Source organism: Scyliorhinus canicula, chromosome 17 (genome assembly GCF_902713615.1).
Source record: "Scyliorhinus canicula chromosome 17, sScyCan1.1, whole genome shotgun sequence".
NCBI classification, from domain to species: Eukaryota; Metazoa; Chordata; class Chondrichthyes; order Carcharhiniformes; family Scyliorhinidae; genus Scyliorhinus; species Scyliorhinus canicula.
Genome location: NC_052162.1, coordinates 91,600,400 through 91,621,604, shown reverse-complemented (window position 1 = coordinate 91,621,604; position 21,205 = coordinate 91,600,400). Strand labels below are relative to the sequence as shown.

Sequence of the window (21,205 nt, the reverse complement as noted above, 5' to 3'; positions counted from 1 at the left end):
GTTAAACATGAAGTAATCAACAGTACAAAGAAGTTACCAATATCTGAATCAACTGCCCACTCCCTCCCCCTCCCATGGCTCCCAGCAGCAGACTGACTAGAAAGTCACACTGATGCAGAAAATGGTGAGCAAACCTTTCTGGACTCCCGCTGCAGATATAAGGCGATGCAGCAGACAGACACATGTCCTCCAGACAGAAAATAACGGCAGGCAATAGTACAATGAAGTTACCAGCATCTGAATCACCTGCCGCTCTCTCCCCCTCCCACAGCTCTCAGCAGCAGACTCACAGCACTGGAAAGTCACTTAGAATACATTGGAAAGCAATACTTACGCAGAACATGGCAGTGAAGTGAGAGAGTACTTATTTCCGGATGTCTGCAATAGACAAAAGGGTCTGCAGCAGACAAACACATGACCTCCAGGTATTAAATAACAAACAGTCAACCGTACAAGAACACCCCACAACACCAGCAGTCGACCCATATCGGTAGAAAGTCGCTCAGGGATGAGAAAAACAATACACCGGAAAAGTCACACTGACACAGAGCATGGCAGATGAGCAAGAGGGCATCCGCTTCCCCTCTCCAGCATTGGAAGTGGTTCTGTACTCCAGGCCACAGAAGCAAAAGTGGCTGCAGCAAACAAGCCCACAACCTCCAGGCTGTGCACAGCCTCCAAACCTGAAACAGTAAATAATCGTAAGCGACCAACTATTTTCACGACTATCAAGTTGCTCAGTTGAAGTGAGTTGCCACCCTCACTCCTCCTGTAGTACTAGCACCCGGTCTCCAAATTAACCCAGTCCTTGGTCCAAACTACAGAAGTAGAAGAGGTGGAAGAAAGAAAACACACAGCTTCCAGATATGGAACATTGAACAGTTAGCAGTACAATAAAATCACCAGCAAGCTGCAAAGCAGTTCTTCATATCTTCATCAGCTGCTCCGTTAAAGTAGCTACCACCTTTCCCTTTCTTCAGCACTGGCAGTAGCTTCATCTCACTTTTACTCTCTCCCATTTCTCACTGCAGGGAACAGAAACAAAAGAGGTGGCAGCAAGCAAACACAATTTCCAAGTGGCAGCATTAGCAGTCAGGCGCTCCTCCTCCCTCTTTCCCTCTCTGGCTGCTAACACACAGCAGAACAGAGGAGTGAGAGAGCACCTCTGCACCTTCTTCAGACAGGTAGAAGACCTGCTCACATCCCTTTCCTGACTCCAGGTCACAGAAGCAGAAGAGGCAGCAGCAGACAGACTCTCAGTCTTCAAGAATTTTGCAGTCAAAAGCAGGAGCAACCATCAGACATACCCCAGACAGCCATTTGGGAACAGTGAAGTGTTCACATAACCAACAATGCCAATTCCTTATGACAAATAGCCTTCAGCTGTGGAGCCAGAGGTTTCTCACAGTTAGAAGGAGTTAAAGTGACCTTCAGCACATAACAACAAACAGAGCTCTGTCCTTGTGGGACAGCAGCTATAGTTGCTCCTGCTAAGGATAAAACCAATTTGAGGGATGGCTTACAGGACCCGCAAGCGCTGATCCCCTCAATGCCCCAGCCAAGAGACGATCCGCAATCAATTGTGCCCAGCCCCCCAACCAGGCCTGTCCTCCCCTGAGGCTCTCCTCAAGCACATGGGCAGAAGTTCTTATCTTGTTATGCTCTAGGTGTAGCATAAGAGGCTCCCTTGTGCTGCACTTGACAAAGGAATGTTCAGACGTGGAGATAACTTCAACACGTTTATTAAACTATATACACTTCTATTACTCGGGTGCGACACTACTGCTCATCCTACCATAGCTACCCAGACAAACCAGTCTGCTACAATCCACGTGGAGGGAGTGATATTGAATCAATCCTGTGTCTGTACTCACTGACTGTCTCCACTGGAAAGAGGCAGATTATGTGTGTGGTGTCCTTTATATCTGGGTTGGTGTAATGCCCTCCTGTGGTCGTGTCACCTCTATGTGTATTGTGAATGCCCATTGGTCGTGTCCTATCTAACTAATCTATTGGTTGAGTGTGTGTGTGTGATGTCTCTGGTGCTCCCTCTAGTGTTAGCTAGTCTACATGTATTTACATTAACCCCTTGTGTATTTACAGTGATGCACATCACCATATCCTCCCTTTTTTATATGTTACATATTTTCTGTACACTTTAAGAAAATTGAACACAAAACAGGTCGATAAGTTAAGGTATATACAAGCCATGAGAACAGCGATAAAACAATAAGTCCAAATCATTTGTGTGAGTCTAAAAACCATCAATCAACATGGTCAAATGTCTCTCTTGGTGGGTTGGTGAATTTGATGGTGGCAGGTTCTTATGAATGCCATCAACGTCCCTGTGCCACAGGAACCAAGAAGTGGTCACATCACTTCACTATCTGTTTTGAAGGCCCTTCTTTTTGCGATGTTTGTGATGGTGATGTTGGATGGCATCTTGTAGCCGATAAGGTGTTGGCGTTGAAGAGGTACCATCAACAGTATCATTCGATGTCATGTGCCATACGTCGAAGTTGGAAAATACTTTACATCCTGGTTTTGGCCAAATGGTGTGCAGGAAGGGTGATCCTGATGAGAACTGTTGAAGCTCGTCGACTTGGAAACAGAATTGCTGCTCACATAAATACCTGGTGATGGCGTGAAGCTAGAACCTTGCATCTGATAGGAATATGCCGTTTGGCCAGGCTGGGGTGCAGCAAATCCTGGGCTGTAACTAAGGCATCCAGTCTGTGGTGCAGATTGCGCCTGTGGTAGTCCTCCTTTGGTCTTGATTCCATTAGTGGGCAATCCGTAGTGCTGGCCTGGTTGAGAAGATGCTGCATATACTGCTGGCTGCTGCATGCCGGAATACTGGGGTTGTCCAGCATAAGCTGTCATTGGCTGCACTGCTGGTGTGGAAGGAATGTGTGGATAAAGCTGTGGTGAATATTGGTGTATTCCTCTTGGACTGTAGCCACTGCTTGCTATTACTGACCCAGTGTAAGTGTTAAGTGATCCATCTCCTGTCATTGTGGCATCTGCTGTCACCCTGAGCGTGCCAGCACTGAGGTTGCAGCACTCCCTGTCTGAAGTAAAGTCCGGCTTACGTGAATCAGAGTCGCCGTTTGGTTGCTCCCCATTTGGAGTCTGGTCTGTTTTAACTGAGTCAGTGTTGGTTCGCTGGTGCTCCCCGTCTGGAGTCTCATTTGTATCACCTGAGTCAGGTGTGGTTTGTCGGTGCTCCTCGTCCGGAGTCTTAGCAGGTTCACTGTAGTCCGCTGAGATGTCTTGAAGCTGCAAGTCTGGAGTTGGAACATGCAGGAATGCATTGACTTGTGGAGAGGATCGAGCGAATGAGGTTGGAAGTATCGTGGTGTCACCAGTGGTCTCACAGTGATCGTCGACTGCCTCTGTGCACACTAGCTGAGGTCTGTCACTTTGCACATCTTGCATGGGAAGTGGGATGCTGTTGTCACTCGTCTCACATACCTCAGTAGCTTCTTGCTGTTCACTTGGGTTGGGTAAATTGTCAGAGTCTTCATCTGATGGCGTAAATAATGTGGGTGGACCGTCATTGTCTTGCTGTTGTTCATCACTTGGGCTTGGACTGTCACCGTCGCCTTGTTCTGCACTGGAGCATGATAGACCGTCATGGTCGTCCTGCTGTGCATTGGAGCATGATGGACTGTCATTGTCTTCTTGCTGTTTGCTTGAGAATGGCAGACTTGCATTGTCTGCTGCTAGTTCGTCAGAGGAGGTTGCTAGACCCTCATGGTCTTGTTCCTGCAAGGACTGCGCGTTGGAGTCTTGCGTTGCTTCTATCATGGAGTTTGTCCACGAGCTCGCTGTGGAGGCGTGTGACACTGGAGTCACTTCTTGTTAGTGCAAGGACTGCGCTCTGGAGTCTTGCGTTTCGTCAATCGTGGAGTCTGTCCACGAGCTCGCTGTGGAGGCTTGTGACACTGGAGTCACTTCTTGTTCAGGCAAGGACTGCGGTGTTGAGTCTTGCGTGTCTTCTTTTGTAGAGTCGGGAACCCTCAGCGTTGCGTGGACCTCGCTCTGTGTGGGAGCAGGCCGCTCTCTGTGGGATTGTACCGCTCTCTGTCTCTTGGTGTCAGGCCGCAGCATAATCCTGCACTCACAAGTCGGGATGTCGTAGATGCTGGGCTGAAGATCCTCAAATGCGAATTCAGTACGGGGGTCGCCATTTTTAATGAAAAAGCCTTCGTCCGAGTTGCAGTCCTCTAGGGCCATATCATCACTGACAGAGTATGACAGAGTCCTGCCGGCGGCGTTCACCCCTGGTCGCTGCCGTCCGGAACTGCGCGAACAGTCGAGGGGCAGCCTGTGGTGGGGGGGGGGGGGGGGGGGGGAGGAGGGCTTTCACCCCAGGGGGGCCTCCAATGGGGTCTGGCCTGCGATCAGGCCCACCGCTCGGCGGGCTGGCCTCTCCCCTTCCTGCACGGCCGGCTGCTGAACACCGATGCAATGTTGAGTCGGGACCAGCGCTCTGAAGAGCTCCCCCGCGCATGCGCAGGTTGGCGCGGCCTAACTGCGCATGCCCGGGTTGGCACAGTGCCCATTTGGCACCGGCAAGGGAGGCTGGAGTGGCATGAACCACTCCAGCGCCATGCTGGCCCCTGTGGGGGCTAGAATCGGTTGTGTCCGTGTCCGTCTCGCGTCGTCGCAAAACGCGACAGCGTTCACGACGTCGCGAACATTTGGGCTACACTTGGGAGAATCGTCCCTGTTACATTTGAGGTTTTCTGCAAAAATTTGGAAATTTTGAAGATTGTAACCAATGCATCCTCTATCTCTGCCATCAGGTCCAGGGGACTTGTCAGCCTTTTGTACCATTAGTTTTCATAGTTCCATATCTCTAAAAGTCTGATTGTTTTAAGTTGGAATTCACAATCTTCTGACCTATCACAAATCTTTGCAGTGTTGTTCATAATTTCCTTTAATTTGATTCCAGTGTTTATTTAATTATTTATCCACGGATAGTACATACTTCTCGAAGAGGCTATCTCAATAGAATACATCTTTGTGTGCCCTGTCCTTTTATATGGGTTGCCCCCTTGTGGTACTGTCACCTCTGGGTGTCTTGACTGCCCATTGGTCGTGTCCTATTCTCTGTGTTCATTAGCTATATGTCTGCATGTCATGACATCTCTGCTGTTCCCTCTAGTGTTTACTTAGTTGTAGTGTATTTACATTAACCCTTTGTGTATTTACAGTGATGCATTTCACCACACTATAATGATCTCATCCATTATTAACCCCACCTTCTTTCCCTTTCTTCCTATCCTTCCAAAAGGCCAATTGACCTTGAATATTCATGTCCAGGCAGTGGTCACATTGCAAGTGCCTGTGTTGGTCACCATATCATACTAATTTATTTTGATCTGTGCTAACAATTCATCATGTCGAGATGCTGGCGTTGGACTGGGGTGAGCACATTAAGAAGTCTTACAACACCAGGTTAAAGTCCAACAGGTTTGTTTCAAACACGAGCTTTCAGAGCACTGCTCCTTCCGCAGGTGAATGGAGAGGTATGTTCCAGAAACATTTATATAGACAAAGTCAGAGATGCCAGACAATGCTTGGAATGCGAGCATTTACTGATAATCAAATCATTACAGATCCAGAGATAGGGGATGATCCCAGGTTAAAGAGGTGTGAATTGTCTCAAGCCAGGACAGTTGATAGGATTTTGCAAGTCCAGGCCAGATGGTGGGGGGTGAATGTAATGTGACATGAATCCAAGATCCCAGTTGAGGCCGCACTCATGCGTGCGTAACTTAGCTGTAAGTTTTTGCTCGGCAATTCTGCGTTGTCGAATTTGCTGAAGGCCGCCTTGGAGAACGCTTACCCGGAGAACAGAGGCTGAATGCCCTTGACTGCTGAAGTATTCCCCGACTGGAAGGGAACATTCCTGCCTGGTGATTGTTGCATGATGCCCGTTCATTCGTTGTTGCAGTGTCTGCATGATCTCGCCAATGTACCACGCTTCGGGACATCCTTTCCTGCAACGTATGAGGTAGACTACATTGGTCGAGTCGCACGAGTATGTGCCGCGTACCTGGTGGGTGGTGTTTCCACGTGTAGTGGTGGTATCCATGTCGATGATCTGGCATGTCTTGCAGAGATTGCCCTGGCAGGGTTGTGTGGTGTCATGGTCGCTGTTCTGAAGGCTGCATAATTTGCTGCAAACAATGGTTTGTTTGAGATTGCGCGGTTGTTTGAAGGCAAGTAGTGGGGGTGTGGGAATGACCTTGGCAAGATGTTCATCTTCATTGATGATGTTTTGAAGGCTATGAAGAGGATGTCATAGTTTCTCCGCCCCAGGAAAGTACTGGACGACGAAGGGTACTCTGTCAGTTGTGTCCCGTGTTTGTCTTCTGAGGAGGTCGGTGCATTTTTTGCAGTGGCACATTGGAACTGTCGATCGATGAGTCGAGCGCCATATCCCGTTCGTACGAGGGCATCTTTCAGCATCTGTAGGTGTCTGTTACGCTCCTCCTCGTTTGATCAGATCCTGTGTATACGGAGGGCTTGTCCATAGGGGATGGAACATTGCTAACACAGCCACTGGGGCAATACCAATGCTGCCACTGGAGCAATGTCAACACAGTCACTGGGATAATGCCAACACAGCCACTGGAGCAATGTCAACACAGTCACTGGGACAATGCCAACACAGCCACTGGAGCAATGTCAACACAGTCACTGGGGCAATGCCAACACAGCCACTGGGACAATGCCAACACAGCCACTGGAGCAATGTCAACACAGTCACTGGGACAATGCCAACACAGCCACTGGAGCAATGTCAACACAGCCACTGGGACAATGCCAACACAGCCACTGGGGCAATGTCAACACAGCCCATGGGACATTGCCAACACAGTCACTGGGACAATGCCAACACAGCCACTGGAGCAATGTCAACACAGTCACTGGGACAATGCCAACGCAGCCACTTGAGCAATGTCAACACAGTCACTGGGGCAATGCCAACACAGCCACTGGGGCAATGTCAACACAGTCACTGGGACAATGCCAACACAGCCACTGGAGCAATGTCAACACAGTCACTGGGACAATGCCAACACAGTCACTGGAGCAATGTCAACACAGCCACTGGAGCAATGTCAACACAGTCACTGAGACAATGCCAACACAGCCACTGGGGCAATGTCAACACAGTCACTGGGACATTGCCAACACAGTCACTGGGACAATGCCAACACAGCCACTGGAGCAATGTCAACACAGTCACTGGGACATTGCCAACACAGTCACTGGGACAATGCCAACACAGCCACTGGAGCAATGTCAACACAGTCACTGGGACAATGCCAACGCAGCCACTTGAGCAATGTCAACACAGTCACTGGGGCAATGTCAACACAGTCACTGGAGCAATGTCAACACAGCCACTGGAGCAATGTCAACACAGTCACTGGGGCAATGCCAACACAGCCACTGGAGCAATGTCAACACAGTCACTGGGACAATGCCAACACAGTCACTGGAGCAATGTCAACACAGCCACTGGAGCAATGTCAACACAGTCACTGAGACAATGCCAACACAGCCACTGGGGCAATGTCAACACAGCCCATGGGACATTGCCAACACAGTCACTGGGACAATGCCAACACAGCCACTGGAGCAATGTCAACACAGTCACTGGGACAATGCCAACGCAGCCACTTGAGCAATGTCAACACAGTCACTGGGGCAATGCCAACACAGCCACTGGGGCAATGCCAACACAGTCACTGGGGCAATGCCAACACAGCCACTGGAGCAATGTCAACACAGTCACTGGGGCAATGCCAACACAGCCACTGGGGCAATGTCAACACAGTCACTGGGACAATGCCAACACCGCCACTGGAGCAATGTCAACACAGTCACTGGGGCAATGCCAACACAGCCACTGGGACAATGCCAACACAGTCACTGGAGCAATGTCAACACAGTCACTGGGACAATGCCAACACAGCCACTGGGACAATGCCAACACAGCCACTGGAGCAATGTCAACACAGTCACTGGGACAATGCCAACACAGCCACTGGAGCAATGTCAACACAGTCACTGGGACAATGCCAACACAGCCACTGGAGCAATGTCAACACAGTCACTGGGGCAATGCCAACACAGCCACTGGGGCAATGTCAACACAGTCACTGGGACAATGCCAACACCGCCACTGGAGCAATGTCAACACAGTCACTGGGGCAATGCCAACACAGCCACTGGGACAATGCCAACACAGTCACTGGAGCAATGTCAACACAGTCACTGGGATAATGCCAACACAGCCACTGGGACAATGCCAACACAGCCACTGGAGCAATGTCAACACAGTCACTGGGACAATGCCAACACAGCCACTGGAGCAATGTCAACACAGTCACTGGGACAATGCCAACACAGCCACTGGAGCAATGTCAACACAGTCACTGGGACAATGCCAACACAGCCACTGGAGCAATGTCAACACAGTCACTGGGACAATGCCAACACAGCCACTGGAGCAATGTCAACACAGTCACTGGGACAATGCCAACACAGCCACTTGAGCAATGTCAACACAGTCACTGGAGCAATGTCAACACAGTCACTGGGACAATGCCAACACAGCCACTGGAGCAATGCCAACACATCCACTGGAGCAATGTCAACACAGCCACTGGAGCAATGTCAACACAGTCACTGGGACAATGCCAACACAGCCACTTGAGCAATGTCAACACAGTCACTGGGGCAATGCCAACACAGCCACTGGAGCAATGTCAACACAGTCACTGGGACAATGCCAACACAGCCACTGGAGCAATGTCAACACAGTCACTGGGGCAATGCCAACACAGCCACTGGGGCAATGTCAACACAGTCACTGGAGCAATGCCAACACAGCCACTGGGGCAATGTCAACACAGCCCATGGGACATTGCCAACACAGTCACTGGGGCAATGTTAACATAGTCACTGGGGCAATGTAAACACAGTCACTGGGGCAATGTCAACACAGTGCATGAGCAATATTAATTCAGTCCCTGTGACAAGGCTAACACAGTCATTGGGGCAAAGTGCAGTCACTGGGGCAGTGCTATGAGACATTGTCAACACAGTCACTGGGGAAGTGCCAAGACAGTCCCTGGGGCAGTGCCAACACAGTCACTGGGGCAATGTTAACATAGTCACTGGGGCAATGTCAACACAGTCACTGGGGCAATGCCAGCACAGTGCATGAGCAATATTAATACAGTCCCTATGACAAGGCTAACACAGTCATTGGGGCAAAGTGCAGTCACTGGGGCAGTGCTATGAGACATTGGGGCAGCACGGTAGCATGGTGGTTAGCATAAATGCTTCACAGCTCCAGGGTCCCAGGTTCGATTCCCGGCTGGTTCACTGTCTGTGCGGAGTCTGCACGTCCTCCCCGTGTGTGCGTGGGTTTCCTCCGGGTGCTCCGGTTTCCTCCCACAGTCCAAAGACGTGCGGGTTAGGTGGATTGGCCATGCTAAATTGCCCGTAGTGTCCTAAAAAGTAAGGTTAAGTGGGGGGTTGTTGGGTTACGGGTATAGGGTTGATACGTGGGTTGGAGTCGGGTGATCATTGCTCGGCACAACATTGAGGGCCGAAGGGCCTGTTCTGTGCTGTACTGTTCTATTCTATTGTCAACACAGTCACTGGGGAAGTGCTAAGACAGTCCCTGGGGCAGTGCCAACACAGTCACTGGGCCAGTGTCAAACAATCCCTGGGGCAGTTTCAGCACACTCTGTGGAACCTCAAGGCAAACAGTGTGTGGGTTAATGGCTGAGTCACAAGGAAACGCAGGGTGTAAATAAGGTTAGATAGATGAATGAATGGCTCAGCCAGTGTGGGAGAAATGGATTTTAATTCATGGGGCAATGGCACCAGTACTGGGAAAAACAAGAGATGTGCCGTTGGGATTGCCTGCACCTAACTGTGCTGGGACCAGTGTTCCGGTGAATCGTATATTTGGGGCAGTGATAGGTTATTAATTTATTGATTCATTGATTTATTGTTGTCTTTAGGTACTGCAGGAGGGACTTTAGTTTGTGGATTAGTTGCCTTAATACCCTGTATTCATTTATAACCAGCTGCTTGACGATTCATGGAATAGGCACTTGACAAAGCATGATGTATATTTAGCCTTATTTCTGTCACGAGTTTTCAATTCATCCACCTTGGTACAAATGCTGTGTGCAACCCGATGAAGAGCCTTTCATTCTGCCTTTTTCACCATTTTCCCTACTCTGACCTTAATTGCTGCTTCACCCTTGTGTTTGTGCACTCAGTTCCTTCATTAACCACATCGCTACCTTGAACTATTGCCTTGTCCTTCGTCTTCAACTTTCCAAATCTTCCCTCATGAGTATCTTCCTCTTCTGCTCCCATCCCCACCCCCCGCATTATTTTGTTTCGAACCCTCTGGTTATTGGATTCACCAAAACACTCGTCTCAACACAGCTCAGGTGATATCTCTCTCAATGGTACAGTTCTCTCTTTTTCCAGTCCCAGGACGGCGCACTGTGAATCAAAATGCATTTCTCCCATCCCAATATTTGAGCCACACATTCAGTTTTCTGATGAACGATCCGTGCTCATCACCACTCATCACATCCTGCCAACCAGAAAAAGACCATTTATGAGCACTCTCTGATTCCTGTTAACCAGCCAATCTTCGATCCAGACCCCCATTGTAGTGCTGTGGAAGTGACAGTATTCTTACCATTGCACTCTATGTACTGGTGATTTAGGAGATTGCAGAAGTGCTCTGCCCAATAAATGAGACTCACATGAGGAACTGATTGCCATCTGCTGAGAGGATAGTGTCACACCATTGATTTTGGGGTAAATCAGTAAAAATTTCACAGCACGTTTAAGGCAAACAGCCTAAGTCTGTATGGAATTGACCTCCTCATTCCGATCACCGAGCAGTCCAGGCAGCGTAAAACTGGCAATTGGAAGTTTAGAATTGCCACTTAAGTACCGTAAATGTGTGCACATTGGGGTTTTCCCAGGATCCTGTCACACATCAGCGGCTTATGTTGGGATATTCACTGCTCCCAGTACCAGAAGATTCCATCTGTTGGGAAATAAGAGAGGACTTCATGAGGACACAGAGAGACAGGTGGAATGTGTGGAGAAGTGACTTCTGAAATATAATGCAGGGACGTTGATAGAGATCCATTTTGATCGAAAGAATGAGGAGAGGCAATAGAAAATAATGGATGCAAATCCATAGGGAGTGCATTGGGAGAGGAAATTAGGAGTATGTATGTGTAAGTTATTGAAAGTAGCAGGTCAGGTTGACAAATTAGTTAAGAATGCTGATTAGGGCGGCACAGTGGTTAGCGTTGCTGCCTCACACGTCAGGGACCCAGGTTCAATTCCGGCCTTGGGTACTGCCTGTGTAGAATTTGCACGTTCTCCCCGTGTCTGTCAGTGTTTTCTTGCAGTTCTCCAATTTCCTCCCATAGTCCAAAGATGTGCAGGTGAGATGGATTGGCCATGCTAAAAATTGCCTCTTAAAATCCAAAGATGTGTAGGTTAGGTGGGGCTGTGCCGTTACAGGGATAGTGTGGCCCAACGATCAGGGAACAACTCCGGTATTGGAGAAAATCAATAGGAACGATTGAGACATGGTCCAATTAATTGGGACCAAGTCCGGGGTCCGCTCAAAAGGGCGTGAAACCCCGAGGGACTATATGATAGCGTCCCCAAGGTCAGTTCGCTCTCTTGGCCTTGGCTCTCAGCGAAGGAGAGACCTGCCTAACAGCTGCATCAACCAAGTAAGTTGAAGGTCAACGCACGCTACGAGATAGACGCTCCTAGCTACTATTCCGTACCAGTTCGAAGCCAGCAGAATTAGAACCGGACAAAGACCATTGTTCCTCTGACCTGCTGGGCCACTCGAAGCTAGGTATAGGCTTTTAGTAGCAGGTATAGTTTAGTAAATAGAGTTTATGCATGAGTAGTAATTGACTGTGTGTATAATAATTGTGTATTGATTTCAAACTTATTAACTGGTGTATTGAGTTATTGATCAGTACTTGTCTTTGAACCTCGTGGTGGTATCAGAAAGGTACCTGCCGACTCTAGAGCAAAGATTATTAAAACAGAGCAAATTAAGGGAAAGCATAACGAGCAACACCCTGATGTATGTCAGTGAACCAGATGGGTTTTTATGACAATCGGTAATGGTTTCATGGTCATCCTCAGACTTTTAATTCCCGATTTACTTGTTGGATTCATATTTAACCAGCTGCCATGGTGGGTTTCGAACCTGGGACTCAGACCATTACCCTTGGTCTCTGGATTACTAGTCTAGTGACAATACCACTATGCCACCGCCTCCCCTGCTGGGAGGAAATGGCCCTGAGAGTCCTCAGCGTTGTCTAAACCCATCAAGTCATTTCAATTTAAACCCCATGGAATGTAAAGCTAGATATGTGGACCAGTTAACATTTCTTTGCCTGTAATCGACCAGGTTGGCAGAACAGGATCATGTGAGACCCATAAGTTTTGTGCCCCATAGGCTCATCAGCTGATTCTCGTAAAGGTTTTCTGCAGTGAATGAATTAAATCTGAAACGTCTTTTGAAGCATATAATCCCGACTGTCTTCTTTAATGTCCAGAATACATCTGCAATAATTATATTGAAGGGACTGCTTATACTTGAATGTATTAACATGTGTTTATGCTTGCTAGCATTACAGGTGTTTTCAAATAAAATCTCCGAACACACACACACACACACACCCACACACACACACAGTGGGCACCAGAGCAGGACTGTGCTGTGAGTGGAGTTTATCGACTGAACTTGACCCATCTGTAACCTCCCCCATGTAATAAAAGGGATTGGGCTGATTCAGTCAGAATGAAAGTGACCCTGATTATATCACTAGAAATGACAGCATCATTCCCAATGAAATGGAATTCTAAAACACATTCCCCATTTTCTAGATCCACTCTGCAATCTCACTCTGGATGATGGATATTTTGAAATCGTGAATACAACATGGCTGTATGTAAACAATGCAACTTGTCCAAATGGATCAGAATTCTACGTTCCTCACCAGGGTCCAAGTGAGCAATACTGGGAGTAAGTAAATGACTACAGAAAGCTGCACTTACAACCTGCACAGTTGTACCAGTAGCTTCCACTTGGCAAGGTTCATTGGGGGAATGTCCTGTTTAATGAGTGAAAAGCTGTTCGATTTAGATAGAGGTAGCATTTACATCATACACCTATTACAAAATAACATCACAACTGGGGCCCTTAATGAGTTAACAGCTCTCTGGTTTCTAACACTGCAGGTTCACTTTAACAATATTTATGCAGTGAAAACTTTCTTGGACATTATTTATTTTCTTCTTGAACAAAGAACAGATGAACCACTCAAAGGGACTGGTGTCCCTTTCTCCGTGTGTTTAATTGAATCCAGCGCTATGTTTAACCTGTTTAACCCATAGACCTGGTAATTGAATTGGGGGAAAGTGCCTGGGAACAGGGTGCATATTAAACAATATGAAGGGGCTGAATTCATTGGGATACACAACTAACCCAGGTAGTTTGAACAGTACAATGTAAGACAGTCAGTGAAGGACTGTCTGGAATTCAATCAAATTATCTCTTGAGAGTTTTCATCTGTTTAAACAAAGATTTATCTTTTAAAACATTAACAGAAAGGGAGAAATCATGAAGGGCATTAAATGTTATCTCAATTCTTGGTAACAATTTACTTCTTAAAAAACACAATTTAAATTTGGTCTTGTTCAAATCCCCATACATTTCATTGAATACTAAGATGTATTGTGTCTAATAATGTCTGTGTTTCTGTTATTTATTTAGTAAAGTGGTTTTGCGCCGTACCAGCTCAATAGCTGAGACTGGGGAGATGGTCTGGTATTTGGCCCTCTGTCTGTTTCTGGCCAGGTTGATTGTTGGGGCAGCGTTATCGAAAGGAATCAAATCTTCAGGAAAGGTAAAATTATTTGGTTAAAACTAGTGATAAAGTACAGATTTCAGAAAAAATAAAATGAGAATGTATGAATCATTAGTGAACTGGGAAGGTTTATGTCACGGCAACAGTGATTCTTTGGGGAGTGGGAGATCCATAATTCATCATCACTTCAGGCCTGAGTGAGATCTGAAGATCTTTCTCCTGAAGGAAAGAACAACAGCAATTCCCCTAAACCCCTGAAATGTGCCGCTCGTTCCACGGGCTTCAGTGGATGAATTTTCAATTGCTCTGGATGCTGGGCAAGACTCGCCCAGTGATCGAGCAGATTAGGATCATGGTTTTATCTTTGACAAATAAGATTTGTCTGGACATTGACAATGAAATAAACACAGAGTAAACATGCGGTAAAAGCAAAAACATTGTAAAAGCATTTAACTTCTTTTCTAAAAATAAATTTTGAATACCCAATTAATATTTTTCCAATTAAGGGGCAATTTTGATTGGCCAATCCACCTACCCTGCACATATTTGGGTTGTGGGGATGAGACCCACACAGACACGGGGAGAATGTGCAAACTGCACACAGACAGTGACCCTGGGCTGGGATCGAACCCGGGTCCTCAGTACCGTGAGACAGTAGTGCTAACCACTGTGCCACCGTGCTGCCCAACATTTATGTTGATGATCTTACATAAGATCTGAAGAAGGCTAGAAATGTAAGAGATTTTAATCCAATAGAAGGTTGGGATTGGAGGAGGGGGGCAGGAAGAACAAAAGGGAACGTCTGGGATAGGATAAAAGGTTAAAAAAAATGATCAAACAAAGGCCACAACTTTCTCCACTTCCTCAATGAATGATGAGCTCAGTGGGACACCCAGTTCATCACCTGTCACTTCCCCCTCTGTGCCAATTTCTTTGACATTCTCATTCACCTGAACTCTTCGCTTTGGTCTCTTACTAGCACACATAGCCCATGCTCCATCCATGCCATTCATGCACCACTTCTCTCCCAAACCTCTATGGTCCCTCATGCAAAACTATGGCACCCCTCTGCCCATTCACCTACTTTACACTGCACAAACTAATGAGTCCTATGCGAATAATAGATTGAATAAAAAATGTGTGAAGTTAACAGTCATTCACAGCTAACTTTACATTTTCTTTAAAAAAAATGTTTTTTCTTATAGGCCAATGTATGTGTAAAGCATCCAGTCCCTTTAATATGTCAATAGCTGAAACTGCAAGCACTTGAAGCCCATTTATGTTGTGCAAATATATATTGTGCAGTATGCTAATCAAACAATGTTTCCCCTGGGGCTTTGCTGTTTCAACATTCTTCTGGATTTCTGGGTTCTTAGTCAACCCTCTTGTGCACTTGGCATTATTTTGCTTTCCTGCATCTGAACTAAAATAATTGGAATAAATTTGTGCTATTTAAATTTTGTTATAATGTGCAACTCTGTGTTAAGTACATTGTGACCCTCCTCTAATTCAACCCAATATAACAAAAACCAAGTCCATCATGAACACCAACATTTCTGTCTGTATTTAGTATTCAGAGTAATTTAAGTATATCTTTGAAGTATAAATGGTCTGTAAATGGTTTGGAACTTGCCAGTGAAATGACAATAACATGTTTAATTAAGGTGCCAATTTTCTCTGTATAAATACTTGTATTAAAAAGCATTAAATGATCAATGCAAAAGCATATAGACTAAAAAATGGAAGAGGAAATCTTAAGTCATTGCCGAGAAAGTAAAAATTATTGATCAGATCCAGGAAGGCGGTTAGACTAGCACTTGTTTCATGAAGAATATGTGTTATTATCTGTTTTGTACATTCGATGAAGTTATTCTTCATCTGGATTGACAGACAGTGCTCGAGGCTTAGACTGTTGATAAAACTTTCAGAGCATTGGTCACCTCATTTTGAAGAGCATTGACCTTCGTTCTCCTTTTGAGGTACCCTGCTATCTTACCTTGATGCTATTATCAGCACATGCTTTTGTCTTCAGCATTACTATTAACATTTCCGTTGTCCTGTTCCCATGTCATATTTGTTGAATATTTTTTAGTTCTTAGCCATCCCTGACCATCTACCTTGATCCACCTGCTCCACCCCCTCTGATATCTTGCTATCTTACCTTGATGCCACTATCACCACATTCTTTTGTCTTCAACATTAATATTAACATTTCTTTGACTTGTACCCATGCCATCTTTGTCCAATATTTCTTAGATATCAGCAACCCCTGACCTTCTACTTTCTTTCACCTGCTCCACACTTCTTATACAGTATAAAATCCATCTCAAATTCCCCTCTTTTTAGTTCTGAAGAAACGTCATACAGACTTAAATCATTAACTCTGTTTCGCCCTCCTCATCTTATGCCAGACCGGTTGAGTTTTTCCAGAATTTTCTGTTTTTGTTGTGTTGTTAAACTTTGCCATTTATTGAACATCTTCAGGCAAAGCGAAGGGTGGAGGGTTTTGACTCCTCATCAACTCCTCCTGGTGCTTGGATGTGGTGACCCTGGCGACCTACTGCTCCCCAGACCTGGAATACTTGACCGTAAAGTGCCGCCCATACTATCTTCCATGTGAGTTCACTTCAGCCATTATCACAGCGGTCTACATCCCACCCCAGGCAGAAGTGAGGAAGGAGCTGGATGAACTGTACACAGTCATAAACTATGAAACAGAACACCCGGAGGCCTTGTTCATCATGACCGGAAACTTCAACAAAGCCAACCTCAAGAGTGTACTGCCAAAATTCCACCAGCACATCTCCTGTCACACCAGGGGCGACAACACTCTTGACCACTGCTACTCAAAAATCAAGGGAGCCTACCGTTCCATCACCCGACCGCATTTTGGGAAATCAGACCATAAGACTGTGCTCCTTCTCCCGGCTTACAAGCAGAAACTCAAGCGGGAGAATTCAGCTAAGAAGGTTGTGCAGTGCTGATCCGAGGAGACAGAAGAGCTCTTACGTGACTGCTTAGAGACAATGGACTGGTCCATGTTTAAGAACTCAGCGACTAACTTAAATGAGTATGCCACCACCGTCACAGACTTCATCAGCAAATGTGTGGACGACTGCGTGCCAAAGACAATAGTACGTACGTTCCCCAACCGGAAACCATGGCTCAACCGCGAGATTGACTCCCTACTGAAGGACAGATCTGAGGCTTTCAAGGCAGACGACCCTGTCCTATACAAGAAATACAGGTACGACCTCCGCAAAGCCATCCGAGATGCCAAGAGAGAATATCAAACTAAGCTAGAGTCACAGACAGACTCTCGGCGGTTGTGGCAAGGACTAAACAACATAACGGGCTACAAAGCGAAGCCGAGCAGTATCTCTGGCAGCAGCGCACCCCTCCCCGATGAACTTAATGCATTCTATGCTCGGTTTGAGCAGGTAACCAACAATCCGCTGTCGAGTGCCCCAGCAGCCCATAATTCACCCATACCCACCAACACAGTTTCCGAAGTCAGATCGGCCTTCCTGAAAGTGAACCCTCGGAAGGCGACGGGCCCGGACGGGATCCCTGGTCGTGCACTCAGAGCCTGCGCATACCAGCTGGCAGAGGTATTCACAGACATCTTTAACCTATCCCTACTCCACTCCGAGGTCCCCACCTGCTTCAAGAAGACCACTCCTTGACTTTCTGACCAACAGACCACAATCAGTAAGAATGAACACCAACTCCTCCTCCACAATAGTCCTCAATACTGGTGCCCCACAAGGCTGCGTACTTAGCCCCCTACTCTACTCCCTGTACACACACGACTGCATGGCAAAACTTGGTTCCAACTCCATCTACAAGTTTGCTGATGATATGACCATAGTGTGCTGGATCTCGAATAACGACGAGTCAGAATACAGGAGGGAGATAGAGAACCTAGTGGAGTGGTGTAACAACAACAATCTCTCTCTCAATGCCAGCAAAACAAAAGAGCTGGTCATCGACTTCAGGAAGCAAAGCACTGCACACACCCCTGTCAGCATCAACGGGGCCGAGGTGGAGATGGTTAGCAGTTTCAAATTCCTAGGCGTGCACATCACCAAAAATCTGTCCTGGTCCACTCACGTCGACGCTATCACCAAGAAAGCACAACAGCGCCTATACTTCCTCAGGAAACTAAGGAAATTCGACATGTCCACATTAACCCTTACCAACTTTTACAGATGCACTATAGAAAGCATCCTATCGGGCTGCATCACAGCCTGGTATGGCAACTGCTCGGCCCAGGACCGCAAGGAACTTCAGAGATCGTGAATACCGCCCAGTCCATCACACAAACCTGCCTCCCATCCATGGACTCCATCTATGCCTCCCGCTGCCGGGGGAAAGCGGGCAGCATAATCAAGGATCCCTCCCACCCGGCTTACTCACTTTTCCAACTTCTTCCATCGGGCAGGAGATACAGAAGTATGAGAACACACACAAACAGACTCAAAGACAGCTTCTTCCCCACTTTCACCAGACTCCTAAATGACCCTCTTACTGACTGACCTCATTAGCACTACACCCTGTATGCTTCATTCGATGCCAATGCTTATGTAGTTACATTGTATATCTTGTGTTGCCCTATTATGTATTCTCATGTATTTTCTTGTATTTTCTTGAATTTTGTTTAATTCCCTTTTCTTCCATGTACTGAATGATCTGTTGAGCTGCTTGCAGAAAAATACTGTACCTCGGTACACGTGACAATAAACAAATCCAATCCAATCCAATTCAACATCATATTATGTACAGTGCAGGCTTAGTACGAGGCTCTTCGTAGAATGATTTATCATCATATTCTGTTGTCTTCTGATCTTGCATCATTGATAATGTTGGCTGTCTTATTACATGTTCAGCATTAACCCATTAAACTACATTAAACCCTCCTCGGGGGGAGGGTTGGCTTAAAAATGAAGAGAAGTTGTGAATAGTGTTGACGAGGATGGGCAAAGGTGGCGAAACATGAAGGAACATAGGGGCAGCAGGGTAGCATGGTGGTTAGCATAAATGCTTCACAGCTCCAGGGTCCCAGGTTCGATTCCCGGCTGGGTCAGTGTCTGTGTGGAGTCTGCACGTCCTCCCCCTGTGTGCGTGGGTTTCCTCCGGGTGCTCCGGTTTCCTCCCACAGTCCAAAGATGTGCGGGTTAGGTGGATTGGCCATGCTAAATTGCCCGTAGTGTCCTAATAAAAGTAAGGTTAAGGGGGGGGTTTTTGGGTTACGGGTATAGGGTGGATACGTGGGTTTGAGTAGGGTGATCATGGCTCGGCACAACATTGAGGGCCGAAGGGACTGTTCTGTGCTGTACTGTTCTATGTTCTATATTCTATGAAAGCCCAAAGTGCTGACAACAAACTGCTTGTAAAATGCAGTCATATTCATATGGTCCACCCAGATAAAACAATGTTCTAAAAAGGCCAGCTTGTAAATTAACTGCACACCCAACACAAAGAAACTGGTGACACCAATGGGTATATCTTTCGAACACAAATTATGTCAAATATTCAACCCCTTGACAAAGACATCATGTCAATGTTCCAATGTAACTACACAAGTGAACTGAACAAGAGAACAAGTGACAATAAGGACAACGTGACAACTTGCCTGATGGAACTCAACAAGACACTGCATACTGTTTTGGTCTCCTCATTTATGGGATATATTTGCATTGAAAGTAGTGCAGAGAAGTTTCCTTGGCTGATTTCTCAGATAAAGGGGTTGTCGTTTCAGTAAACATTGGGTGGATCTGGTCCTATGATACTCGGAGCTGAGAAGAATGTGGAATAATCTGTTGAAACAGATTTTAAGGGGTCTTGATAAGATAGATGCTGGGAAGATGTTTCTCCTCATGCGGGAACTTAGAGCTGGGTGCACAGTTTTGAAATAAGGGAGCCTCCATTTACGATGGAGACGACAAGGAGCCTTTTCTATCCGAGCATTTTTAATCTTTAGCTTTCCCTGCCCAAGAAATCACTGGAGGTCGTGTCACTGGAGATATTCAAAACTGACTTTGGTAGATTTTTGACCTGCAATGGAGTCAAGATTTATGGGGACTGGAGGCAGACAGGAAATAGACTTGAGGCCACAATCTGATCAACCATAATCTTATTGAACAGCTGAACCGGCTTGAGGGGCCAAAGAGCCTATCCACTGTTCATTAAGATTATGGCTGATCAGATAGTTGCCTTAAGTTTATTCAGTCTCTTTTCCTGTACCCCTCTCTTTTGTACTTCTATTATACCAGCAATACAGAAAAATCTAACAAGCTCCTCTCCATGGTCAGGTGGTTTATTTCACTGCGACGTTCCCTTATGTGGTTCTGATCATACTCCTGATCCGAGGCCTTACCCTGGAGGGAGCCTATAAAGGAATTGAATTCTACATTGGAAGCCAGTCAGACTTCTCCAAACTGGCTGATGCCGAGGTAAATATAACAATACCATTGATATCATTTGGTGTTTATTTAATTTCAGTTGAATTGTTTCATGCTTGACCTTATTTATTTTTTGTTTGTTTTGGATGGCCAATTTGAAGTCACAGGGAAGAATTATCCAGCCCTCCCCACCTGCGGAATCTTCTAATCTGCCAAAGTCCATCCCCACCACAGGTTCCCCAAAGGGTGAGGAATGTAATTTGCCATTGACTTTGGCGGGACTGTGAAGTCCTGCCAGAGACAATGGCAAGCTGACCATGCAGGGCTGGGGAATTCCACCCTGTGTTGGTTTTGAGTTTTTGTGCAAATGTGGTATTGCCCCCAAACTTTAACCTCATGGTGGATTTTAATGAGTTATGTGGCACTTTTTGAATTGGCAAATTAGGTTAAGTATTACGATCCCAGGCCAGACCCCAACAATGGCCAGGATTCTGGTCAAAACAACAATATTTTAGTTTGCTTTGTCAGACTGTGCGGAAAGAATACTTCGTTCCATCCAGGAGTGATTGCATGAAGTAATATGGATTTGGTATTTTGAGACAAAACTTTATGATTATCACAGTATTAAACTCTGTAACATCACGGCCGAAAATCACTTTCAAATACTCCTTAAACAATTCTACTCACTACAGTAAATGCAATACCCTTAATTACTATTTATGGTCCCAATTAAATAACAAGAAAGAAAAAAAACATACAGCTCTCAATCCATCCTACATCCCAACAGTACAGAGTAATACTCACTTTCCAGAACAG

General features: G+C 46.3%; 1 protein-coding gene across 1 annotated transcript in view; it reads left to right on the top strand.

Annotated features, from left to right (window-relative positions):
- LOC119951666 (sodium- and chloride-dependent neutral and basic amino acid transporter B(0+)-like) overlaps positions 1-21,205 on the top strand; it is a 101,012-nt gene that overhangs the window by 29,824 nt on the left and 49,983 nt on the right. Inside the window, exons 4-6 of the mRNA XM_038774859.1 lie at positions 13,003-13,141; positions 13,892-14,024; positions 20,300-20,440. Coding sequence (XP_038630787.1) covers positions 13,003-13,141; positions 13,892-14,024; positions 20,300-20,440 — 413 coding nt within the window. The remainder of the gene's footprint in view (positions 1-13,002; positions 13,142-13,891; positions 14,025-20,299; positions 20,441-21,205) is intronic.